The following is a 27,823-nucleotide window of genomic DNA, read 5'->3' as shown; positions in this document are numbered from 1 at the left end:
AAAAGCACATGAAAACATAATCTACATCAGTAGTCATTAGAGAAATGCAAATCAAAATCATAATGCAATACCACTTCACATCCACTAGGATGGCTAGAATCTAAAAATCAGATGACAACAAGTGTTGATGAGGATGCGGAGAAACCAGAACCCTCATACAAAGCAGTGGGGATGTAAAACGGTGACGCCACTTTGGAAAACAGTCTGGTGGTTCCTCAGATGATTTAAACATTGAGTTACTACCTAGCCCACAATTCCACTCCTAGGAATATGCCCAGGAGAAATGAAAATGGATGTCTACACGAAAACTTGTACATGTATGTTTATAGAGCAGTATTATTCATAATAGCCAGGAGGTGGAAACAACCCAAATATTCATCAACGGATTAATGGATAGACAAAATGAGACACATCCATACAATGGAATATTATTCCGCCACACAAAGGAACGAAGTACTAATACATGCCACAATATGGATGAACCTTGAAAACACCATGCTAAGTGAAAGAAGCCAGTTACAAAAGACCACATACTATATGGTTTCTTTTATAGGAAATGTCCAGAATAGGCAAATCTATGGAGACAGAAAGTTGTCAGTGGTTTCTTAGGAATGGCAGGGGGTGGGGGAGGGGACAGGAGACAGGGGAATGATAGCTAAAGGGTACAGAGTTTCTTTTCAAGGTGACAAAAATGATCCAAAATTTTCTGTGGTGACGGTTGTACATGTCTATGAATATACTTAAATCCATTAAATCACAGTTTAAATGAGTGAATTGTATGGTATGTGAATATCTCCATAAAGCTGCTTAAAAATACAGAATTGTCATATATAAGCTACAATACAAAAACATCTTGTATTTATAATTGCACTGTAATACAATAATATATTGTATCACTCTTGTAAAAGAGGGAAAAAAATGTGTTTCACTCCATTGCTGAGTGGTGTTCCACTGCATGGATATGCCACATTTCTGCTGATGGACATCTGAGCTGTTTCCCGTTTTTTGGCTACTATGATAAAGCTGCTATGAATATTATTGTACTAGTCTTTTTATGAACGTACACAGTTTTATCATACTCATAAAATGTTCACCATTTCTTCAGAATGTGTTCCAGAAAATACAATTATCTAAGAGGTTAACAGGTGTTTTGAGAGGAAAAAAATATCCTGGTCAAATAAGTTTAGAAAACTCTGGTTTGAACAAGTTTCTTTACCACAGGATTTCTCAGTACATAAGCATTTCCCAAACTAACTTCATTATAGAACCTTTTGTTTATAAAGAATCCAAAGGACCCTTTAGAAAATGCTCTTTTAGATAAAGCATTGGTTTTGCTATTCGACATTCGCAATGGAAGAGTAAAAGGAGGAGAGAAAGTAAGAAAGAATGGATCATGCATCTGTTCCAAAAACTTCACTTAGTGCCTACTATAAGCCAAGTATTCTTGGCTGTACATTCTGGAATTACAGCAAAAAATACAAAATCTCCACCTTACATTGTAAGAGGTGAGACAACGTATTTATTTATTTATTTATTAATTTTGAGGAAGATTAGCCCTGAGCTAACTACTGCCAATTTTCCTCTTTTTCTGAGGAAGCCTGGCCCTGAGCTAACATCCATGCCCATCTTCCTCTATTTTTTATATGTGGGACGCCTACCACAGCATGGCCTTTGCCAAGCGGTGCCATGTCCGCATCCGGGAGCCGAACCGGCAAACCCTGGGCTGCCTGGAAGCGGAACGTGCAAACTTAACCACTGCACCACTGGGCTGGCCCCAAGACAACGTATTTTTTAAAATAGATATCTTGTCCAATCCAGGACATCCACCTATGGTCAAGAGTCAAAGGGATTAGGTTAACTCTCATGCATCAAGCAACTAGAAAACAAAAAACAGACAAAATCTATGAAACCACGGCACAAAACATTGCACATCAGGCACCAAAGGACAATGATCCCCAAGAGATGAGACACAAACCAGGTGAGTCCCAGCCTACTGCCTGGAGATGGGACGCAGGCCACAGCACAGGAAAGGGGATCCTAGCCAGAGCCCAGGCGCCTCCCAAGAGAGTTGAGGGGCAGCCAGAGTCCAGAGGGCAGAGTAAAGGAGAGGGGAGGTGCCAGGAAGAGAAGCCCAGAGACCTGGAGAGGCTCTCTCATGAGAGTCCCTATTAGATAGAGAACACCGCATCTTCCCGGAAAATTGTCTCATGTCCCTTCACACTCAGTCCTCGGTAACTCCTCCTCCCTGAGGCACCCACTGCTCAGAATTCTTCCGCAGTAGATTAGTTTAAACTGCTCGAGTAGTTCACATAAGTGGAATCAGAAAATATGCCTTTTAGGGGAAGGAGAGTCTGGCTTCTCTCCTCAGCACAATGTTTTTGTTACACGTATCAGCAATGTGTTTCACTCCATTGCTGAGTGGTGTTCCACTGCATGGATATGCCACATTTCTGCTGATGGACATCTGAGCTGTTTCCCGTTTTTTGGCTACTATGATAAAACTGCTATGAATATTATTGTACTAGTCTTTTTATGAACATATATTTTCATTTATTGTGTGTAAATATCTAGGGGTAGTATTGCTGTGTTACAGGGTAATGTTTCTGCTTAACTTTATGAGAAACTGCCTGACTGATTTTCAAAGTGGCTGCACTGTTTTACATAGCCACCAGCAATGTCAAGAATTTTGATTGCTCCACATCCTCACCAACCTTTGACGCTGTCAGTCTTTTAAATTTTAGTCATTCTAGTGCTGTGTAGGGCTTTAATCTGCAATTCCCTGATGACTAGTGATGTGCTGACTACTTCGTTATGTGCTTTGTGAAGGTCCTGTTAGCCTTTTGCTCATTTCTTAAATCAGTTGTTTGTCTATTTTATTATTGAGCTGGAGGACTTGCTAATGTATTCTGGATATAAATCCTTCGTCAGACACATGTTTTACAAATATTTTCTCCATTTTCATTTTATTAATGTTTTCTTTTGATAAGCAGAAGTTTTAAATTTTGATGAAATCAATTTTTTTCCTGTTCTGTTCCGTGTCCAGTTCACTTTCTGTCTCCCCCTGCTAGAACGCAAGGGCATGCTTTATTTCATCCACCCATATATCCCAAGAGCCTAGAACAATTCCAAGCACATATAAGCTACTAGAATGAACAAATACTTCATTGTGATATAAGAAATATCTCCTATCTAAGTATTTATACACAAAATGAAAAAATGTCTGAGATACACTTCAAAATAGTCCAGGAGAGGGGCACAGTGAAGGCTGTGTGCTGATAATAATTAAAGCTGAATGACAGTTATATGGGGATTCAATATACTATTCTATCAACTTTTCTATGTGTTTGTATATGTTTGAAAATGGCTACAACAAGCTATTTTTTAAAAGCTTTTAATGCTTAGTCTAAAACAGTGTGAATTCTCTTCCTTTCAACGATGAGTCCACCACTTCCCTTCCACCATCGCTGTGGCTCTCTGCTGCACCACCTTCAGTTGGTCACGAGCAGGAGTTTCATCTTCAGAAGCATATGGACAGAACACACAAACACTGGTTTATGGAAGACCCACACACACATCTATTCAAGAGTGAATGTTCTGTTGATGACACATGACATATATTTTTGGGGACAAAAGAATGACAACTATATTAATATGCAGAAGCAAAATTTATTATCTTCTATATAATGGCTCCCAAAATTCTAAAACAAAAGGAGAAAATGTTCCTACATGTGTTATTTCCAAATTGATTTTTTAAGTTAATGAAATAATTCATCATCTCATTATAGCAAGAAAGAACAAACATTCAACAAATATATATTGAGTGCCTAGCATATGAAAGGAAGGACACTGATATGAACCCATTCTTTGCCCTCATATTCTATTAGAAGCCATGTGACATATACGCAAAGGAACTCACACAAGGCCAAATAGGATCACGTGTGTGATACACACCAAGATCTATAGCAGTATAATGAGCAAGAGATCCTACTCCCAAGTAGAATAGCTGGCTAAAATAGTAGAAATGTTATTTCAGCTAAACCTTGAAGAAACTAAAACCGTTTTTGTCTTCTGTTGAAGAAGCAGATAGGAAGAGTTAAACATCTCAAGTAGAAGGAAGGGATTAGGCAAAGCCAAAAACACACACAGTGAGTGTGCAAGGCCGTGAGCAGTCCAGACAGCGACAGCACTGGCTGTCTACTGCACAGCAACTTAAAACAAAGGCAAATGACCAGCCCGGACCAGACCACAGAAGGCTCTGACTTCAAAGCTGGGATTTATCCAGTAGCGTCAGTGGGGAGTCACCAAAACACAGCACCGCTTAAGGAAGGTTAATTTTTCAGTACACAGGACATAGTATAGGTCGAGAAAGCCTCGAGACAGAAAAAGTACATTCTAATAGTTTAACTGATAAAGCCCAGAACTAGAATGATGTCAGTAAGCGGGAGTGCAAGGTGATTTAATAAGTATCTTAAAGTGATCTAGAAAAGTATCTTATAGTGATCTACAGAAGATGAAACAGAAATGAGGAAATTTATGCAAATATAAATTAAAAGGAAAAATCTTCATCAGAAAGCTTATTCGAACAAGTACCTTGTAACCAACGGAGACAGGGGATGGGGTCTTTCTTAAAGAAGAATTCAAAAATCACCCAATTGGGACGGACAGTTTAAGGGCTCATTCTTCTGGAGACAGATTTCGTTTACTCATTCAACAAACACTTATTGCAAGCCTACTGTGTACCAGAAAGCATCGTTAATTCCCTCAAGAACAAAGCAAACAACAGAACAAGCAGGGGATTCACTGTTGGCCCTTAAGAAAGGCATCATCTCTGTCCTCTCTGAAAGAACTGGGACTTGTTCCACTGGAGAAAGAAAATGAGCCTCGAATTTCTTCCCATAGTCAGGTTTCAAGACTCACAAGACATAGCAGGTGTTCAGACTACAATAATGAGATATGTTATTCCCAAATCTTAAAGCACATGCTGCCTATGCAAATTCAACAACATCCAACTCCACAAAGATTTTCAAATATGCAATTCCACTTAGACTATCAACTCTTATCCAAATTCTCAACTAGCTGTTCCTTGACTAAAAAGTTACCTGTAACTTGATCTTCAGTGTTACCCATAAAAAATTATTAGCCCAGCAAGAAACTCCCAAAAGAAAGTCCCCGCTCTGACTGAAACAGTCTCTGCTGTGGTTTAAAAAGAAGAAAAAAAAAACACACTTGCAAGAAAGAAATCGAAACACTCCAATACTCTTTAAGAACAAGAACAAAACAAATCAATAGCAGCCCTCTGATGACACCTGGTGGCCGCTTCTCACAGGAAGTTTCTTTCAGCATTTTAAAGAAATTATTCCAGGAAACGTTAACAGTTCTCAACCACTTCACATGCTATCTTGACTATGGGCAGCACACATGAAGTCTCTCCCCTCATTTCCCTCCTTTTTGTTCCAGTTTTCACTTATTTTGTTCCAGTCTTCACTTCTCTTTTCATCTCTTCTCTCTTTTCTAACCAGTAGACATTAAGGCAGCTTGAGCTTGCTTTCTGTCTCTTTCTCACACCCTCTCTCACTCACTCACACACACACACACACACACACTCACACTCACAGACATCCTCTCTCACTGGTACAAGGCCACCCACACAGGAAACCACCTTCTCCCTGCCTCCGTCCCACGCCATCTCACCCTTCACCCCTCCTAGACTTACCCAAATTAGTGGTGCAAGCAGTGTGCAGTTAGCACGTGTTGGCACCAGGCCCATGGTAAAGTCACAACAGGGGATAGTGTGCAGCATGGCTGGCGTGCACACACGTGCATTTATAAAAGCTCCCAATGCTCTTTTGCCCTTTCCCTTTGAGGAGGTCAAAAAAGGACGAACTCCAGAAGTTGTGGAGATCCTACAGCACAGTCTCCTCCTGGAAGGGCAAGGTAGGACACGTAAGACTTCCTACAAGCCTATTGCGAGCTGAGCAAGACAGGAATAAACGGAAATTAGCGGACTGCTCAGATCTCTTTCTTAATCTACCATTTTCAATTGGACCTTTTATCGAAAGTATATGTCTTATACGATTACCTGATTTAATAAAGTACCACCAAGTCCATATATAGTCTGTTCAGGAGAAAACTGTAGTATTCGTTGTCGTTACAAAACACCATGTGCATAACCTAAGGGGAACCAAAGGGAGCTGTGCTTTATGTAATCCTCCTCTCACCACACTCTCCCATCAGAAACATCACTTTGTAACAGAGACCACAAAATAAAGTATCTGATCCTACAAAGAAAAAAATCACTCTTCTATGAAAATGCTAACAGTCACAAGTTGAATAACTTCTTCCATGACAAAAGAGTAAAATTTAACACCCTAAAAACCATTTATTGGTAACATCAGAAGCAATTTTACCACAAATGGATGTGTAACATAGTTGTTTATTCACAATGGGATCAGCTCCTGAACACTCGGGTCCAGCCAAACCCACCTCCATCAACGTGCCAGGGACAGGCTGCATTGCATTCCTAAGGGTAAGTCTGTTAACTCTACCTTCCCCCACTAGGAAAATGCCTGTGGCGATTCAGAATGAGTCCACAAATTCTCTGACACTCCCTTCAAAAGGTGGAGCCTAATTCCCTCCCCTTGGTGTGGGCTGGCCTTGGTGACCAAGTGCTTGCAAGGGACAGAAAACAGTGGCAGTGAGGGTTTTCGGCTCTGGAGACACAGTCACAGAGGTGCCGGTATCCTGCTTGCCCCCTCTCTTGATCACTCCGCCCAGGGAAGTGGGGGACCTGTCGCAAGAACACTTCTGCAGCCTGTGCACATGGAGGCCCAGGGGGCAAGGAACCGAAGCCTCCTACCAAGAGCCAAAGAGGAACTGGGGCCTCCTGCCAACAGCCATGGGAGTGAGCTGCCTGGAGAGCAGCTCCTCCAGCCCCAGGCAAGCCTTCAGATGATTGCAGCCCCTACAAAATCCTGACTGCAGCCACGACCAACTGGGTAATGAGCCTACTCCACACCCTGACCCACAGAAACTGGGGGATAATAAATGCTTATTTGCTTTAAGCCACTAAGTTCTGACATAATTTGTTACACATCGGTAGATAACTAATATAATGCCCTCTCTCTCCTTTGCACCTTGGCAAGAGTAGATAGGGCTCAAGTTCACCCCTCGTTTGTATATATTTTACATAGATTTCCTTTCCTATACCCTCCAACCTTTAACAAGAATGTTCTATACTATCACAATAGTATTAAGGTACACGGGAGGAGGTCCACGAAGTATACTGGTTGAAGAGAAGAATTCCCATCAAACTTCTGAAAGATTTCAAAACTTAATAAACTGACATTTACATTTATGCCTCTCCCACTACCAAAACCAGACTTGACACGGCTTACAATGAAAAACTGGGATACTAAAATCAAGAATTATTAAAGAGCTAACTAACAAAGACATGAGGTAGAGAGTTTCAAATTTAGATTTGTATGGAATAAAAGAAATGTCTTCATGTTTCCTGAAAAACCTCATTTTGGATGAAGGCATTCATTCTTATTGGCCCCTAGAATCATTTATAGCAAACAACTTGCCTCAAAGATAACAGTAGCCATGAGTTCCTGTCCAGCTAAGCTCAGAAATGTTAGCAACCTCTATTTCTACTCTTCCCCAAACCTGATGGGGCAGCCCATGCAGTAAACACCTATACAGCCACATGCCACTGGGGCTGAATGAGTCACAATCCTTTTGGCCACACAGAATACAAAACTTCCTCACCCTCACCTAGCAGGAGGCATTCAAACTTCGGAGATGTAGGGGCCTCTGGTCACAGGACTCACATCTGATTAAGTTCCACCTCCAAAGCATCTCACATGCCATGTCTAGCCTACTTCTAAAAATAACCTTCCCCAGCCAGAGTCCAAGGACAAACCCAAGACAAGCTAGAACTATGTGCTCTTAAGCCCAAATGGTCAGAGTAAATAAAACTATCGACAGAGAGAAAAAAATTCGCACTCAAGTCAGAAGAGAATACTGTTCCTATTCCAGGGGATACCCATGTTCTGTTTCAAATACCTAATTTGATTCTGCCTGCAAGTTAAAAATTAGAATATTTGCTTAGTGCTTAAGTTAGAGCTAAAACAATCATTAAAAAGCCATACTAATAGGGATCAAGCCATGGTGACTGTAACAGAATAAACAGACCTCACCCCTTTCATTATCAAAGAGTCTCCCCTTCCCAACACTACTCGTGAGGATGTAGTAACAGCAACATAACGTGACAAGTCATGGGACAAAAATAAACTGTAACATTAGCCCAGTTTTCTTACTTGGCTGTTTCTTTTATTAAAATGTTCCTACACTTCAAGTACTATTTTCCAAATACATTAAATTGATCCAGTAATAAAGTCAATTTTATGGCGATCTTAACCACCTCTGACAAAGCTATCTTGTGTAGTAGGAAAGATTTTACACAAAAAGTTAAAATCCAATATATCTCCTTTCAAAATGTATTTTTAAAATTAATGCTTTGTTAATATTTCCATCTAATTGTTTTGATTTTTCTCAAAAGGAAGAAAATTCTTATTGGAACAGGAAAACAGCATAAAAAAAGGAAAATTCTATGAGTAAAACAGAAAATGAAAAATTTCAATGCCATTAAAAGCAGACACACACGATCATTCGTGTCGTATGCCATTTGAAAAGGTTGTTTTATCATCAATGTAACTAATCACAATGAAACCATCTCTTACAACTAAAGACATTATAACGAATTTTCTTCACAGCTACAGAGAGACGGGATTTGCTGTTTCACATCAAATAGAACAGGCTACATAAATTCTTCTTCCTATTTATTGTAAAATATAATTTCATCTATAAAATCAGTCATGAAATATTAAAACAAACAACAGACTTTATATCCTTTTCTTAATTTAGTTTGAACGGTCTATTCGCTCAAAAAGGGGGGAGGTTTGCAATCACACACATCTCTAGACTCTTTCACCATCTCAGCAGGTTCTCTCTATAAACGTTATGCCATTCATTCGAGAATGCTATCATTTTTCTGTAACTTTCCTGATCCCCTTTTCCTTAGTTTTCACCTAGCAAAACTGCATTTCCATTTTCAAGTTTTCCCTCTAAATTCTCCTTCTGAATTCCATTTTGCTGCTTTTCACTAAAGCTCTGTCAGTGTCTCTCACATCTCACTGTCAATTAATTGTTCTAAGTGAGAAAAGGGCAAAAAATCTCCAAAGTTTAAACGATTGTTCTTTGACTATTTTAACATACTCCTGTTTTAACTGATCTAACACAAATTACAAAATTAACTCATCTGAAGTTCTATCACTTTTCCTTTATTTACCTTGCCTGCTTTTACTATCCTGCCTGCTGGTATAGGGTGTTAATGATTCAAATCATAAAAAATGGGTAAAGGAAGTCAGGAGCGAAAACAGGACTATATATGAAGTTAGACTCTTCAAAAGGAAAACCAAAAAGACTAAGTTTCAATGTGCTCACTGTCTATAGTGTATAAGACTCATCTACAAAGTTCTGGAACACCTGAAATAAGCAACTTGCTTTTCAACTTTAAACACAGATGTTTTAGAACAAATTTAAAGTATTAATTTATACACCAAGGGACAAACTTACCAAAATGACGGAAGAAGTTAACATTTAAATTATATATAAATCCAATGGTTTAGGCAAATTCTAGAACTTTAAAACCATTTGAGAGGGGAGAGAAGCAGCACGTGGGTACTTCCTCAGCTACCAAGGATCGCCAGGGCACCCCTCCAACAAAGTACTCTTTCCTGCTGACACTGATAGGAAATGTCCCCAGGACAACATCTTACATACTCTCAAGTGAACAAAAAGATATGGGCAAATAAAAGGAGAAGAAGAGGAAAATGCGAAAAACTTCCCTACTGGAATTCTTTCCTCAATACCTGAAATTTAAGTCACTAATCTAACAACGCTTCCCCGGGGCCGGTCAAGCCTCATTATCTTCTTCACCCTCGGATCACGGGATTATCAAATTCTTTCTCTACCACAAGTATCAGTATTTTCCAAGATTTTTGTATCTTAATGTCACGGTCATTAGCACTTCCTTAGGCCCATTCCTCACTAACTTTAGAAGCACATCCTGCTTAACACTGTTCAAAAATTATTTAAATACACTGTTTTCGTTGTCCCTCAGTCACAAACAAATGTAGATATTAATCAAACAGAATACTAATCTGTGATAGGAAAAAGCTGTAACCAAAGCCCTGTTAGACACAGTACGTCCGCTAGTTCCTGTGACTGCATCTATTTCTATTAGAATTTTATGGATTAAGCACTGAAGATCCTAAAAAATAATATTCATTATGTGAACAGCATTTCCCAGGTATGATAGAAATATCACTAGTGGCGTTTAAAATAAAGTTATCTACCACATGTTGGGATTTTTAAATAAGTATGTATTATTCAAATAGATATTAGGAAAAAATAACACACCAACCTATGACTCCACATGTATTACTTCTTATGACAATGCTAAGTTTAAAAAGAAAAAAGTGAGAAAGGGGCCGGCCCTGTGGTGTAGTGGTTAAGTTCGGCACACTCCACTTCAGTGGCCCAGGTTGGTGGGTTCGGGTCCCAGGTGCAGACCTACACCACTCATCGGCCATGCTGTGGCAGCATCCCACATGCAAAATAGAGGAAGACTGGCACAGATGTTAGCTCAGGGAGAATCTTCCTCAAGCAAAAAAAGGAAGCTTGGCAACAGACGTTACCAAACAAACAGAACAACAAACAAAAAACAAGAGTGAGATAAAATGCTGTGGTATAAAACACAGCAAAAACAATGAAGGAGTAGGGAAATGACTTAAGTTTGGAAAATGCCACATCATACATACCTTATACATTTGCTAATTTTTCAATTATGTAAATTCTAGGAAATCAATAAAAACTAATAATTCTTAGCCCTAAGATCATTATTAAACGAGAGTGCTCTGAAGATCAGTCTCTCCTCCACTGCTGGCAACCTTCACAGTTGGCATCACAAATCCTCATTCACCAGTTTTCACATGAGTAGTAGCCTCCTTCAGATTACACCTCTAAGAAAGTACTGCAGCCTAATAAAACGTCCCAACTCTGTCACATCACACGTCTACATTCTGAGGAACAGATAACAGAATTATACACGTGGAGAAGGAAAACTGCAGAATACTAATTTTCTACATACTCAGAACCTGCCTTTCCTTTGAGATTTGGATACAGTGGCTAGAATCCATCTAACAAGAAGATAATGCCCTAATACCATACTGGTATAAAACGTGCACTTACAACTGGCCAAAGCACAACAGAAGTCTCTCTCTCGCTCTGGTAAACTTCCACGGCAGGTGTTCCTGGTCAGCAGGCGGTCTGTTGCAGGCCGACTCAGGGATCCTGGCTCCTTCCATCTTGCAGCTCTGCCCTGGAGCTTCCTCGTTCCCTGCATTCAGCTGACTGAAGAAAGCAAGCCTGGAAGCAGCAGACTCTTGATGAAGTATCATCGAGACGTGCTCTGAGACAATTCTCCATGTCCCAACCAGCTCTGCTTCCATCTGCTGACCTTTGACTTTCAGTATCTGGTCAGACATAACTAACAGTAGTCTTGCAATCTTGACTCAAAAGCAGTGTTGGGACCCAGGGCAGACTGCCCCCAAAATATGCTACAATGGCACGCTGATTATTTTGACTTAGTTATTTGAGAAGCAGCTGATGCAAAAATTGCACTTTGACCCTTTCCATTTCCCCCTGAAAGCAGCAAACGAATCTCCCATGTGAAAAACAGCTTCCTCACGAGGCTGACCCAACGGCATAAGGGTTAAGTTGGCGTGCTCTGCTTCGGCGGCCCAGGGTTTGCAGGTCCGGATCCCGGGGCGGACCTAGCACCGCTCATCAAGCCACACTGCAGCGTCATCCCACATAAAACAGAGGAAGGTTGGCACAGATGATAGCTCAGGAACAATCTTCCTCAAGCAAAAAGGGTGGGGCTGGGAGGGGGTGGAATTCAGGGCGGAGAGGCCTGTATAAACACACCTTGTTACTTTTTTACTAATTTACCACCACAAGTCCAAACTCTGCTTAGATTGCTTACTAATGAAGCACCCAAACCTAAGTATCTTTGTCCTGTCAAATCCTCACAAATTTAGTGTTTCTGTGTGTAAAAAGTATAAAAGCTGCCTGCTTTGGTCACTTCTGAGCGTTAATTTTAGGATCTCCCACGTGTACGCATTACATTCGAGTTTTCTCTTTAATCTGTCTTGTGTTCATTTTACTATGAGGCCAGCCACAAGAACTCAAGAGGAATAAGGGGGAAATTTCCCCCTCCCGGACAGGGGCATCTACCACTTCCACTCATACCTGCTTCGCCGCAAGGGAATCTGAAAAGTGAAACCTGGAGCTGTAGAACTGTATCTTATGGAAGGACAGAACCGATTTAGATGGACAGCTAGCCATCTCTGCCACATACCAATGCCCAAAAATTATCATATCGCTTGTCACTCTACCATTAATGAAGGCTTTGCGAGACCTTCGACAACCTTTTCTGAGAAATGCAACTGTCCCTGGAAGAGCATGCCTGGACTTACTACCTCCACGTCTGTAACACAAGGGAGCCACAGACAATACCAATCATTTATCAGTTTAGCTAATCAGCCAAACATGAATCCCTTGGTCCCACCCATGGAGAGATCCTGATTAAGAGAGTCTGGGGTAAGGACAAGGATCTGTAGTTTCAGAGAGCTCCCTGAGTGATTCTGATGAGCCAGATTTGGGACCCCCTGGAGTAAAGTCCCTTCTAACTTCAAAAAAAAATAATATAAACCTAACATATATTTACTAGACAGAGAGCTGAAGTGTGGAGAAGAGGGGAAAAAAGGAGAAGAAAGGTGAATGAGGAAGGAGAGTAAACAAACGCACTCAATAGGGATGTCACACAGGGATTCCAAAACAATCTCTCATGCAAAATGACTCTGAGGAATGTCACTTTTAGCAAACACTGCCTCCACCTCCCACCCTGAAATCCTAGGGTGTTAAACACCACCCATATGGAAAACCAGATTACAGACCCTGAAGATTCTTAATGAAAACCATTTGGTCTCATTTTTTGAAAGACTATAATTCCTACTACCTCTCCTCGAATGATCTAAATTGTCTAAGCTATTTGTAAAAGCAGATTACCACCTTAGTTTAAATTCTAATGGTTTTATAGTTATATGAACTTCTATAACTGTGATTTCTCATTCTAGAATAATTGATCCAATAATACGCATCAAATTCTGGTCCGGAATCCACGATCAGCAGAAATCACAAGTGAATTACACACTTTGAAAGAAGTGGTTTGTTGCTTGCTCTAGGTTTAAAACACAAAGTTTCCATTATCCTTAGTAACTGACAAGCATGCTGGGCTTTGGCTACATTTGATGATTACACTGCTATTATTCCAAATGCATCAAACAATAAATATCTTTTTCCTATTAGGCTTCCTATTACCTTACTTGTTTTTATTTAAAACTTTTCGTGTTTTTGTTTAAAGGGGGGAAAAAGCATATAAGAGAAAATAAAAGAGAAATAGGAACATGAAACACATTGAAAAGCACTGGCAATTAAGACTGAGATTATCCAGCTTCAGCAAAATGCATCTGAAACTAGAAGAGCTGAAGTACTTAAAATTTGTTTTAAGAAGCCTATGTTCGGATCTCCAACAAGCACTACATGTGTCTCAAATGCAGACATCCCTGCTATGGAAGGACTCTCCTGGCTGTCAGCTTAGTAAGGGGCTGACTCTGCTGGAAAGCATGACATTACACAATTACAAATGCTTGACAGTTCATGTGGTTTAGACAATTTGAGCACTCTGAATTGAATACCAAACAAAAACAGTAGTGCTATTTGGTTTCATATAATTTGACTTATGGCTTCTGGAACATCTTTTAATTTTTTCTGTATTTGTTAATTTTAAGGAGTGACTGTCATACTACGGTGGCTTAAAATAAAGTTTACAATATAACCAATGTGTATCTAAGAAATAGTCCTCATAATATGAGATAATTATGATACAAAAACAATTATCAAAGGCTAGAAAACAATAGGCAAAGGGAGAGTCCCCAAAAGTGCCCTTTTTAGCAACCAAACTGCCTAAGCAAAGAAGTAAGATTTCCCAAATCCTATGGTGTGATCTTACCAATTTCTAATGAACTGGAAGATGCAATCCTTAAAACTAAAAACAAAATCCAATTACTTTTCTGCTTTAGGGACTCAGCATCTGCTAGAATGACACTCATATACGCTGGTTTAGAAACAAACCTACTAAGATAAAGAAAGCAACTTCAAAAATGCGGGTATATACAGCCTTCCCTCTCCACAGTCTTCCACACTCCCATTCCTATTTTGACTTTTCCTTTTTGTCTCGAAACTCCAACACTCTCAGGCATAACAGTCTTGTCTGGCTGTCCTCTCCCTCTGACCAGGTCTGACAGAGTGTTAGGAGTCAGCCAGCCTCTACCGTTTTCACCTCTGTATCCACACACACCTTTCCTCCCCTAGGAAACAGGAGGAGTCGTGGTACCAACCCCCAAATGCTCACTGTGAGGCTCAATCCTCAGTTAACTGAGGATAAACTCAGTACGTAATGTCCTTAGACCAGTGTTTGGCACCTGGCAAGTGCTCAGCAAGTATTAACCATCATCATCATCAAAAACAATCTTCTGTTTGATATCCCTACTGCTGAAAGTACTTTCAGACCATAATGCTGCAAGAACATATCTTCTCCACCATCACCCCCACCAGATCTTTTTCATACAAACTGAATAGTCCCTCTGTAGACAGACTTCGCAAAAAGAAAAGACATAAGTGTATGTTTTTTAAAAATTTGGCAGGTACAAAAAATAATTTGAATATGTGCGAGGCACTAAGCATAACATAAGAAAACCCTGAGTACAGATCACAGTTTAAGAAAATTAAATTCAGGGGGCCAGCCCCATGACCAAGCAGTTAAAATTCTGCACACTCAGCTTCAGGAGCCTGGGTTCACAGCTTCGCATCCCAGATACAAACCTACTCCACTCATCAGCCATGCTGTGGAGGCATCCCACACACAAAACAGAGGGAGACAGGCAACAGATTTAGCTCAAGACGAGTCTTCCCCACCAAAAAAAAAAAAAAAAAATTAAATTCCTATCTTTCAGTTCCGTTTCGGGATCCCTATCACCTTCTCTCTTCTAATAGAGCTACCCACTAATTTGAATGTGTTTGTAATTAATCTGCTTTATTACTTTGCCATATCTGTATTCCTAACAGTATGGACTTTTGCTTCACATGTTTCAAAACTTTAAAAAAGGAAAAATACTATGTGCATTCTTCTGGAAGTAGCTTTTTTTCCTCAATATGATATTCCTGACAATAATCCTCAGTGGTGCAGGTGGCTAAAATCCATTCAGTTGCACTCCTATAGGAATACAATTTATCCATTCTCCTCGGATGGACACTGCTTCCAGTTTTTGCCTTTTACAAACAGTGCAACTGTGAGCATTTTGTCATGTCCTCAGGCACTCACATACATGCGTTTCTCTGGGGCACCAGTTTGCCAATTTTAGCATGCATTAAACCACCTGAACGGCTTGTTAAGACTGAAAGCTGGCTCATCCCCAAAGCCTCTGATTCAATAGGTCTAGGGTGGAGCCCCAAATTTTGCATTTATAAGAAGTTCCTGTGAGATGCTGAAAACACAATTTAGAAGCACTGCTCCAGGATAAAGACCCAGGAGTAGAATCACTGGGTCAAAGTGTACATCCATCTTTAACTTTACTAGGTAATCCCAAAGTTATGGTACCAATTTACAATCCCACCAGTTGTGTGTAAGCATTCCAGTTATTTCCGACCTTCCTAAACAGCAGACATTGTCAGATTTTTACACTGTTGCCAACCCAATGTTATGAAACTATACACCACGTTGGTCCTAAACTGCCTTTCCCTAATTGCTAATGAAGTCGAGAATCTCTGCATGCAGGTTTCCTCTTCTGTGAGATGCCTACTTGGGTCATAGGCCCATTTTTCTATTGTTCTTACTGATTTGTCACTGTTTACCTTTCTAGATACAATCCTTTCTCAATAATACGTACTGAAAATATCTATTCTCACTTGTGACTTGTCTGTTCACTTTCTTGATGGTTTCTTTTCATAACCACAAGCTGTCAAATTAATGCTGTCAAAGCGGTCAATCTTTTCCTTTATGGTCTACACCTTCTGTGATCTGTTTAAGAAGCTCTTCCTTGTATTAGACTCACACAATTACTGTCCTACATTGTCTTCCAAAAATTTCATAGTTTTGCCTTCTGTATTTAAGCCTTTAATTCACCTGTAGTTGATTTTTCTGAATGATATGAATTAGAAATGTATCCCACTCTCAAGAAGTTTCCTATTGGCTAAGGCCCACAGATATGACCAACTATAACTTCAGAGAGGATAATGATTCCTGTTAACCCCTACCTTATTGAGGTTTATTCTGCTCTCTCATCGAGGCAAACCAAAAACTGGATAATTTCAATACGGAAAACTTGGAGGGTTATTAGCAAATTAGTCAGACTATGATCCCCACCCCACCATACTCCAGGAAGAATCCTTAAAAATACCACACACACAAAAAAAGAGGCCAGCCCTGTGGCCAAGTGGTTAAGTTTACACACTCGGCTTCAGCAGCCCCAGCTTTTGCCAGTTCGGATCCTGGCTGCAGGCAGGGCCATGGCACCACTCATCAGGCCATGCTGAGGCAGCGTCCCACAGAGCACAACCAGGAAGGCCTACAAGTACAATACACAGCTATGCACTGGGGAGCTTTGGGGAGAAGAAGAAGAAAAACAAAGGTGCAAATCGTAAAAACAAAAAACAAATTTTTTTAACTCTAAATTTAGTCTTATTCTAAAAAACTGAAAGTTGAGCATTGGGGAAAGTGTGGCAAAATGAGCATTCTCAACAGTACTGGCTGGAATATAAATCTATACAAACTTTCTAGAGGGTTATTTGCAATATATCAAAAGCCTTAAAATACATATCTTCTTTGAGCTATCAATGACTCTTTACAGAACTTATCTTAAGGAAACAACTGAACAAAATACATATTTAGGAATATTCACCATGGAACTCTTTCTAATAGAAAAAATTGGAAACAGCCTAATCTCCAACAACGCAGGATGGGTTACAGACGTAGCTGCTGCAGCACATCCATATATGGTCATGCGCCATCTAAGGACGTTTCAGTCAACAGTAGATCACGTAGATGATGGCCATCCCATGAGATTAGTACCACAGAGCCTACATGTGTAGGAGGCTATGATAGAAGAAAATTTTATATATTGAGGTGTATGGGGAAGCCGTTCTGGTTTAAATGCGATTTGGACTAAATTTTATTTAAACCAAAGAAGCCTGACTTACAGCCTGTCAAATGTTCGTTGTATATTGTCCCAAAATAAAGAATGTACTCTTTTTTTTTCAATATTTCTTTTTCTGCTTTATCTCCCCAACCCCCCCCCCCCCCGCACACAGTTGTATATCTTAGTTGCAGGCGCTTCTAGTTGTGGGATGTGGGAAGCCGCCTCAACGTGGCCTGATGAGCGGTGCCATGTCCGCACCCAGGATGCGAACCCTGGGCCGCCGCAGCAGAGTGCGCGAACTTAGCCACTCAGCCACAGAGCCGGCCCCAGAATGTACTCTTTGAAGGTAAGAACCAATGCCTCTCTTCTTATGACACCAGTACTTTTTGAAGATAAGTGTCCTTTCCCATGACACTGGGGTCATGCTGACCCACTGTGTATGTACTCATCTATAACAAAGTATCTCCTTGAACCCTTGAAAGAATGTACCCCTGTCACACTTGATGTATGTCTGTTTGGAAATGGTATATAATGGTGCTGAAAAATCACTCTTCTTCACAGCACTTACGAAGGCTGCACTCCCAGGCTGCAGTCCTCAGCTTGGCTCGAATAAAACTCCCCGCTGTAGAATGACTATTGATTATTCGTGTCAACAGCTCGACCATCTAGGTTTGTGAAAGTACACTTTATGATGTTTGCACAATGATAAAATCACTGACACATTTCTCAGAACGTATCCCCATTGTTAAGCAAGGCATGACTATAGTGGAATACTATGATGATTACATAGCTGTGTTAATGTGGAAAGATGTTTCTAATAGTCTGGTAATTTCTAAAACCAGTTAACAAGATGCACATATGATATTCTTTTATTCTCAAATATTTATGGAGAGCCTTGTGTATGCCAAGCACCAAGCAAGTGACTGGTAAACAAAAAGAGATCTGTTCCCTGCTTCTAAGGAGCTTACAAGCTTTGGAGGGGGATGAGGGGGAGGGAGACAGGCCACATACATATCTTCCAACTGACTCCTGTTGGCATATTAAAGGGATATACGTTTTGAAAATACAGACCATTTCTATGTGTCTGTGTATCTATGTAATATCTGCAGCACCTCATCAGCATAGTCTACAAAGAGAACACACACGCTCAGCTGTATGGACTAGGAAGTGGGTCAACAAGAGGATACTTGGAGCAACTGCCTTGTGATGAACTGAAGCACACAAATCTTCTACAAAAATGCTCTAGGGAGAATCTTAAGAAACGCAATGTAGTTATGGAAAGTCATCCACTGGAAGACAGATGCGAGACAGATCGCAGAACCACAGAAAAAGAATTGGAACAAAGAGCTTCCGCTGTTGACAATTCAAGACTAAGACTGACCAAGATCAGGTACAAGTTCTTGAACAAATAACTGTTCTTCTACAAGTCTACAGCTTTACCCTTCCCTACTATGTTGGGATCTAACAAATAATAATGAAGCCTCCAAGATAAGAAAGATCTCATAATTAGGGTCAGGCTCAAAGGATTCTGACATTCTATATTCATTTCATTTAAACATCTGCACTACAATCAGTAAACTTACGAGAGTCATTAATTACAAAGGGAAAATTTTTTTCTTTGGAGCACAGAAACATGTCAGACACCTCAACCAAGAGATCAAAAGTTAACATTCACCAGCGATAAGACCTATCTACATCACACATGTGCCAATATGATGCACTGAGAAGGGAACAACCTCACCACTGTGGTATTCTTGTCACAAATGCTTAACCCTCAATTTAATCATGAAAGAACACCAGATAAATCCAAACTGAGGGACATTCTGCAAAATAACTGACCGGTACTCTGGAAAAGTACCAAGGTCACGAAAGATAAAAAACTGTCACAAATTGGAAGACACCAAGGAGACACCATAACTAAATGCAGTGTGGGCTACTGGACTGGATCCTCGACCAGAAAAAAGACATCAGGGGTGAAACCCGAATAAAGACTTTATTTTTTATTTCTATTTTTTTTTAAAGATTTTATTTTTTCCTTTTTTCTCCCCAAAGCCCTCCGGTACATAGTTGTGTATTCTTCGTTGTGGGTCCTTCTAGTTGTGGCATGTGGGACGCTGCCTCAGCGTGGTTCGATGAGCAGTGCCATGTCCGCGCCCAGGATTCGAACTAACGAAACACTGGGCCGCCTGCAGCGGAGCGCGCGAACTTAACCACTCGGCCACGGGGCCAGCCCCCCGACTAAAGACTTTAGATTAACTCTATCAACTGCCTGGTTTCAATAACCGCACTATGGTTACATAAGAGGCTAACAAAGGGACGCTGGTTCTAAGGTATATAGGAATTCTCTGGGCTATTTTTGCCATTTTTTTCTACTTCTAAAATTATTTCAAAGTAAAATGTTTGCAAAAGTAACTTCACATGAATGATAAAGAGATATGGGGGATCACTCAATAACTCTTACATAAAAATATGCTACCTCCTCGGGGCTGGCCCTGTGGCTGAGCGGTTAAGTTCGTGCGCTCCACTGCAGGTGGCCCAGTGTTTCGTTGCTTCGAATCCTGGGCGTGGACATGGCACTGCTCACCAAACCACGCTGAGGTGGTGTCCCACATGCCACAACTAGAAGGACCTACAACGAAGAATCTACAACTATGTCCTGGGGGGCTTTGGGGAGAAAAAGGAAAAAAAAAATATGCTACCTCCTCCAATAATTGTGCTAAAAAAAACCCAGTAATTGCAAATAAGGCGTAAACCAGAATAATCTGTAAGTATTCACTAAAAACCTGTGATTGGGATAATCTAGAGAGCCGACTAACTTTCCTAGGGCACTGAAGTCTCTCCAGATAAATAATCTACCTCATTTTCCCTATTAATCTTTTTTAATTCAATTCAACTTATATTTATTTAACATCTACTATGGGCATGGAACTGTGCTGGGGCCTGATCAGATTTTGATACATTAAGAACATTTCAGTACACAAAATGAGAAAGAAAAACAGAGAGTAACAAAACTGGAAGGAACTTTTCACTCCCATACAATCTAGCAATCAATACCGGCACCCTTTTTAGTGTGATTGCTGCTAGGAGCTCAAGTGCATCCCCTTCAGCATAAGCGGTTCTGACCTCTACAATTATCTCCAAAAATTATCCCTGAAGATGCCAAAATGACTCTAAAACATACTCCATTTCTAGTACTTTTTTTCCATCTAATCATTATGTTGTTGGTGCATTACAGTACACAACACAAAATTAAAGAACTTGATTCTCTGAACGTCAAGGAAGGGTCAAGCTGGTATAAACCCACAGACGTTTACTTACTATCCTCTTAGAAGAGGTCAAAGGCAACATCACAGAAGGCCGGGGTTCTCAAAGTGTGCCCTCAGAGTCAGCAGCTTTAACATCACCCAGGAACTTGTCAGAAATGCAAATTCTCAGTCCCAGTCCAGACCCGCTGATTCAGAGACCCAGCCCAGCATCTGCGTTTTCACAAGCCCCCCCAGCTGACTCTGATGCACCATCAGTTTGAGAACCACTGATGGAACAGCAGAAAGACTGGCCCCGTGAATCCGGAGGCCTGATTCCAATCCTTGCTCTGCCACTAACACCTCTACAATGCATTAGCCGCTCAGCTTCTGTGGGGCTCAGCCTCCTGATCAGTGAGGGAACTGCAATAGCTCACTACCACAGTCCTTACACCCTAATTTGATAACCATGAAAGCATTCATTTGTATAAGGCCTAAAAGTGAAAACACCACTGCAGTATTTCACCACGTATTTCTCTCTTTCATCCAAATGAAACAATTAAAATTTCTTCTTGGCATCCACCAGCCTCTGAATCAGACTTAACATAGCTACAATAATTTCTTCTGATTTTAAATAAAATTGTGTTTACTACTTTGCTGTAGCAAAAGCCATATAAATGCTAATTTTACAGTTTCCTATTTAGTTCTCTATCAAGCCTATTTTGGAGCAATTCCTCATAATAACAAAAATTCCAAGAAACCCACCTACTACAGACTGAATTGTGCACCCCCCCCCCCCCCACACACACACACAATTTTGATGCCGAAGCCCTAATCACCAATGTGATGGTATTTGGAAATGAGGTCTTTGAGAGGTACTTAGGTTTAGATGAGGTCAGAACGGTAGGGTCTCCAAGACGGGATCAGCGTCTTTAGAAGAAGACGAAGAGAGACCAGAGTTCTCTCTCCATCTCTGCCATGTGAAGACACAGCAAGAAGGTGGCTGTCTGTAAGCAAGGAAGAGCCCTCACCAGGAATCAGCACCTTGATCTTGGACTTAACCTCCAGAACTGGGAGAAGTAAATGACTGTTGTTTCAGCCACCTGGGGTTATGGTGTTTTCCTAGAGCAGCCCACAACGACCAACACACTCACTCAAAATACCCCTCTGCTGTGGGCATAGTTCAGAAGAACTGTGCTCCAACCTCGCATAAAGAATGTGTGTGATCAGACCACTGAAGTACTCAGCAACTATGAAAGAGAAAGAATTTTAAAACGTACAGATCTAGATACTTCCATTACTAAGAAACACAGCTTAATTTCATCTCCTAGTCATGGATTTATAAACCGCGATTCTTCTCACAGCCTGTGGAAACTATGACAAAAACCTCTCAGGGGAGATGTGAGAAAGAGGGAGAGAGGAGAATCAAATAAGAAGAGTCCGTTTTATAAAGGTTAGAGAGTTCTCTTCGAACACAAACCTAGGTAGCATGAATGTGGGCAGAAATGTCCCACCAATCAAGTGAATACCCACTAATCCTTGAGACCTAACTCAAATGCTGTATCCTGCAAGCTCGCGCCACTCCTTCCCAGGCAGTCAGTCATAAATTACTCTGTGCTCCCCTTTCTCCATTTCAGCACTGAGCAAAAGGCACTATACTTGCTTATGGATCTGTCTCTTCCACCAGACCTTGAAATCATCTAGGGCAGCGTGTTACTCTCTCCAGCACCTAGAATGGTGACTGGCATGAAGCAGTTTGCTCAAGTGGAGCCACTCTGCTTGGCTGAATACAAGAGGAACTCTCTGTGCTATCTCACAGCTTTTCTGCAAATCTGAGATTATTCCAAAATAAACAGGTTTTTTAAAAAAGGCACCAGGAGCCACTGTATTATCAGTAATAATCACACCTGCCTTACATGTCACGCAAGAAGACAACAGCTACTAGAGAGCCTTGCCTCAGTGTTTTTCAGACGTGCCAGCAGAAGTCAGTAACCTTACATGTAGCAAACTTGAAAAACAATGAGTAACAAACACTTGAGACGCTAATCCTGACCTTAACTTTGGTCAAACTGTTTAACTTTAGTCTCAGTTTGTTAAAAGGGAATAGTAATTCCGACCCTACACGGCTGCCGTGCTACATGAAGTCTACAGAGTATACATCAAATGAGCTCTCCTAACGATGTTCTAATCAATACGTGTTAGTGACCTTCCCCAGGCAGTGCTGCATCTGGACTAACGCTTCACCGCAAACCAGGTGCATACTGTAACTAGTTCCACCGGCACGGACTGTAAAGTCCCGACACAATCACCATTCGGGCTATGATTACCTAGAAAATAATCCTACATATGTGTCCACAGATGCCAACCCTGCCAAGATGTCCTAGTCCAGAACCCCCCAACCCAATAAACAGGCTATTCAAAACTCAACGCAACCGCAGGGGTCAGCAGCTCCTGGCACCCACCTCCCCCCGACTAAGCTCCAGAAAGCGGGCACGCACACTCAGGCCGTGCTCGCCCACTAGGAAGAGGTGGGTATCTCCAGGGACGATCCCGCTGCTGCCAACAGCGACGTGCGGCAGCCTGGGGTCTCCCGCTAGTTGCTGAGAGCAGCTGGACCCTGAGTGGCCAGGACCGTCCACTTCCAGGCGTGGTGCTCTCGGGCACCAGCATCCTCAACCGAAGGAGGCGAGGGTGGCAGCAGCGCATCGGTGCGCTGGGGAAAACAGGGAGTGGGCGGGCAGCCACGGACACCACCGCCCGGACTAGAAACCCACACCGGGCAGCTCCCCGCCTGGGCGCCCGCGTTCCAGTCGGAGAAGCCAGGCGGTCGGAAGCGCCCCGACTGCGTGCAGGGGTGCGTGGGGCGCCCGGGGCGCCGCTTCCGCGCCGAGAGCCCGGGCCCGCGGGGAAACGGAGGCCCGCCGGGTCCCCGGGAGCCCGGCTCGCGGAGCGAGCAGGTGACGGCGGGGGCAGGGCGGCTGCGACGCCGCGCGGGCGGCGGGCGGGTGTCGGGCGAGTCTGGGCGGCGTCGGGAGGGACCGGCGAGCGGGGGAGGGGCTGAGGCGGGGGGAGGAGGGAGGAGGAAGAGCGAAGGGCCCTGGCGGGACTCCCGGCGCCCAGCTGCCCGGCCCGAGCCCTCAAGCCACCGCCCCCAGGCCCCGCGCAGACGCTGGACGGTCCCCGCCTCCAAACCTCCCCCCCCGGCCCGGTCAGAGAATAACTTACCCGTTTGCCGACGCAATCGCTCCTGCTGGCCCCTCTGACGGACTCCTCCGGCTCGTCGTCTTCCGGTGATGAAACCGGAAGTCCCACCCCTCCCCAAGAGGAAAACGGAAAGCCGAAGGAGTCAATCTAAGGAAGGGGAGACGCGCGTCAGGCTGAGAGCCTGGCGGCGTCTGACCGGGAAGGCCACCTGGCACTTCCAGCGGCTCCCCGAGCGGGTAACCCCCGGGCGATCCCGCCTCCTCCCTCTCCATCCCTCCTCACTCCACCCCTTCGCTCGCCCGCCCGCGGTAAAGAACCCCGAGGGCGGTGCGGGAGAAACGGACGCGCCCGGGCCGGGCGGGAGCCGGAGGCCTGCGGGCCGGGCGGCCGGCCTCCGCCTCCACCGGCCCAAGCGATGCCCGGCGCCTCTGAGGCCTCCTCTAACGGAGCGAGGTTTTCCTGCTGTGCCAGGCGCGTGCGCACCTCCGGGTTAGGAGAACAGCCTCTGGATGCTCCTAGCAGGGGTCCTCAGAGTCGCAGACCCTAGGAAGCCACGAGCCGAATTCGGATTCTAACGGGTTCTAATGAAAAATGCAGGAGGATCGGGGTCCAGTTCTCAGAAGAGGGGGCTGGGCTGCGCTGGGCTGGGCTGGTGTCTGGCTAACACAGAGGCTGAGGGAGGGATGCGCTGGAATGAACATGTGGAGCGAGAAGAAGCCCAGACCAGGTTCTTTGTGTGTCTGTGGCCGACTGCCTTCCTCCAGCTGCAAGTGCAGAGAACGTGTGTCACCACAGGGCTCTTGCACTGTCCAGCACACACTCACGCAAGGTTTATTTTTATGAATACAACGTAAAACCAAGAACATTCCCAGTCCTCGTTATCTTCCATAAGAGCATCTACCAAATCTAACTGACAGTCCAAACCTGGACAGTCCCAAACCTGACATGTTGCCCTCCTTCAATACGATGACGTCCCCTCCTGATCATGTCACTATATACTCCCAATAAGTATACTGGGTGGTCATCTTTATCCATGTGCATATGCTTCTTTGGTAAAATTTTTTAAAGCAAATACTTAAATTTCTCTATCCCCAACCTCTTTGTCTTCTTATTACTAGTTAATTGGTCTTCTGGCTAATCACTGGGCGGATTTCTGTCATCCCTCTGAATGTAATCTATCTGGAAAATACTTCCTATCTGGCTCCCAAACCACAGCAAGACCCAGGTAGCCACATGGCTTGGGTTTGGGTAGAAAACGTGGACCCATCAATGAGAGCTGGGGAGACCCATCATGACCCGGGGAGGCAGAAAACCACGGCTCTGGACTCAGGCATCCCAGGGTTGGAATCTCCTAGATTCAATGACCTCATTCGTCCTCCTCCTCTCCTCACCTGGTGGCAGCTGAATAATTGACCAAGACACTGCAGGTCTCAGAGATTCAGCAGGAATGCAGATCAGCAAATACATCTTCTTATTTAGTGACTTGGTAAAACTGATGTTCCCTTGCTCAGAAATGGTTATATTTTACAACCAACTTTTGTTAATTGACTACTATGAACACCCTTGTTAAAATATAAATTGGCGTCAGAAACCTCGTGTACAGTTAGTCCTTGGGACCTCTGCCAAATACATCAGGTAGGTCCACGGAATCCGAAAACCTCACAAGATTCAACCAAATCTGGCGAGCATGGACTGTGCTTAAATAGTGACGAGTACCAAACACCTGCGAATATTTAACCAAGAGGACTTGATGTTGTCCAGCACCAGAGAAGAAGTGGCTCCTTATGGATGCCTCAGCGAGGCTGATGCCACAGGTGGGTCCCGTTTCTGTGACAAGAGGCAGGGTAAGCTGGCCCCATGATCCAGCCGTTTTAGACATGACGCAGCAAGCTTTAAAACTGACATTTCAAGCACCCACAAAGAGATGGAATGTGTGGCACTTTGTTTTTATTTGGAATCATAAGAGAAACATTTTTAATAAACCCTTAACTTCTTCTCCATTAATGCTATTTAAATAGTGAATTCATAAAGACTGAAGTGATTTGTTTACTTATACTTAGCTGTAGAAAACTTACGTGCTTTTGTTTATTTGTTTACACCATCAAATCCAATCAAGCCAAACAAGATGGTCGACTGAAATGACTGATGAATGCAACCTGAGCTGACAGCTTCAAATTTGGGATGTGTTACTGATGTCAGGTTGATCAGTTCTCTGTCTAAAATTGATGCTATTTAAAGCTTTGAACAATTTAGATGTAGTCACTGAGTAAAATCCCAACGGGGTGAGAGAATTCCATCAGGGCTGATTCTGCTGTGGTGAATTTCCACGTGCGCAGGTGTCAGAGGGAGAGTGGCCTCTCCCGATGGGGTAGTGAGACAGAACAGGATGCAGGAGGGGCGGTGGGCTGGCGTCACTCACAGCAAAGGTAAAGAGGCTTAGAATAAAGATAGACGCATCTTCTCACAAGGAATCCCAAATGGCATAAGAGTGTGAATATTGGTCATTTCTGTTTCAAAACTTTTCAAGAAAGGAAAAAGTGAAGGGGAGGCAAGAAGTGAATATGTATCACGCTTCAATAACTCATCTGAAAATGAACCCCCAGGGAAATCATGGTAGTCGGTGGGGTAGACCAATGTTTTTATTAACAATATAAAAGGAATGTGTGGTGAAAGCAACGGTGACATAAGTACTGACAGTCAGTGGATGAATGATTATGTGTCCTGAGCACCTCAGGACACAGCAAACTAGAGCAATTCCACCAATCAAATGGCAAGAGAAGTCTAATCGAAGAACCATCCTTGTGCTGGAAGGGCAGAATGAGTCCAGTCCGGGGACTACTGGGGCCAGACTTGGGGAAATCAAGTTGTTGAAGGTAGCTGTGACTTTAGAGAGGTGTGCAACAGAGACATTAAGCCATTTCCAGTGTCTCTACCTTTAAAATAGTTTATTACTGGTCCAAATGTCCAAAGACGTATTAAAGAGGGAAAATATTGTTTACTGGACAGAAATTCTCTGGATATTTAGATTCTATTCCTGTCCAGGGATGTGAGAGAGGGGATATGTCAGCAGCTCAGATGTAAGCTGGAAGGTTCCCGTCGTTGTTAATGCAGCTTAGCCGTCTCTAGGAAAAAGGCAGCAAATAATTGGGATCCTTCTATGTAGTTCCACCTAACAAAAGAAGAAATAAAGAGAAACTGTTATTTCCATTCAAATAATGGAGGAAAAGTAGTCTACAATTTAAACAGGAAGATTTGATGACATAAATTCAATCTAAAATATGCAGCATGTCGGAAGGTTACTGATGTGGACACCCTGTGGTTTGCACACTGAGAGATCAGCCCCCTCAAGAACCTGCTCACTGTTGATTTTCTCCTTCTGCGCGTGCTCTCCATCGTCCACAGTGCCCAGCGGGAGCATCATCACACTCTTTTGGATAACATCCTGGAATATATTGGCAATTGGTGTGGTTGATCCATCCCGGATCATATCTGGTTCTGTTCCAAACACTGAAACACAGGAAAAGAAGGCATTGAATAAATTAATGAGAAGACTACCCCCAGTGATCTCCGCAAATGTCGTGTTCACTTTATCTTTCTTTCTTTTTTTTTTTTTTTTCCCACCATGAAATTTGGTGGCTGGGATAAGTAAGCGTCTTGATATCATGCAATTTATATTCTAAAATAGTCAATAGAGTCAAGAAGAAAACTGTGGTTGCCTTATTTACTATTATCTACTTTCAAAAAATATTTTTAAATAATATTTTAAAGTAACGTTAGACTTACAGAAAAGTTGCAAAAGTAGTACAGAGAGAGTTCTCATATATTCCTTACTCTGCTTTCCCTAATGTTAACATCTTACATAACTATTGTACAATTATCAAGAATAGGAAATTAACATTGGATAATATTATTAACTAGACTCAGCCTTTATTTGAATTTCACTCTTTCCCTTCTGCTGTACCAGGATCCAATGCAGAATCCCACACGGCATTTTGT

General features: G+C 42.4%; 2 protein-coding genes across 2 annotated transcripts in view; both read right to left on the bottom strand.

The window, feature by feature from the left end:
• The window catches only part of ZNF407 (zinc finger protein 407), a 180,448-nt gene extending 156,546 nt beyond the window's left edge, over positions 1-23,902 (bottom strand). The window contains exon 1 of the mRNA XM_070630288.1: positions 23,849-23,902. The gene's annotated coding sequence lies outside the window, so the exon portion shown is untranslated. The remainder of the gene's footprint in view (positions 1-23,848) is intronic.
• Positions 10,425-27,823, bottom strand: part of CNDP1 (carnosine dipeptidase 1) — a 46,724-nt gene continuing 29,325 nt past the window's right edge. Inside the window, 2 exon segments of the mRNA XM_070630317.1 lie at positions 10,425-12,037; positions 23,849-27,334. Coding sequence (XP_070486418.1) covers positions 27,099-27,334 — 236 coding nt within the window. The 3' untranslated portion in view covers positions 10,425-12,037; positions 23,849-27,098.

Source organism: Equus przewalskii, chromosome 7 (assembly GCF_037783145.1).
Source record: "Equus przewalskii isolate Varuska chromosome 7, EquPr2, whole genome shotgun sequence".
Lineage (NCBI taxonomy): Eukaryota > Metazoa > Chordata > Mammalia > Perissodactyla > Equidae > Equus > Equus przewalskii.
This window is presented reverse-complemented; position numbering and strand designations above follow the sequence as displayed.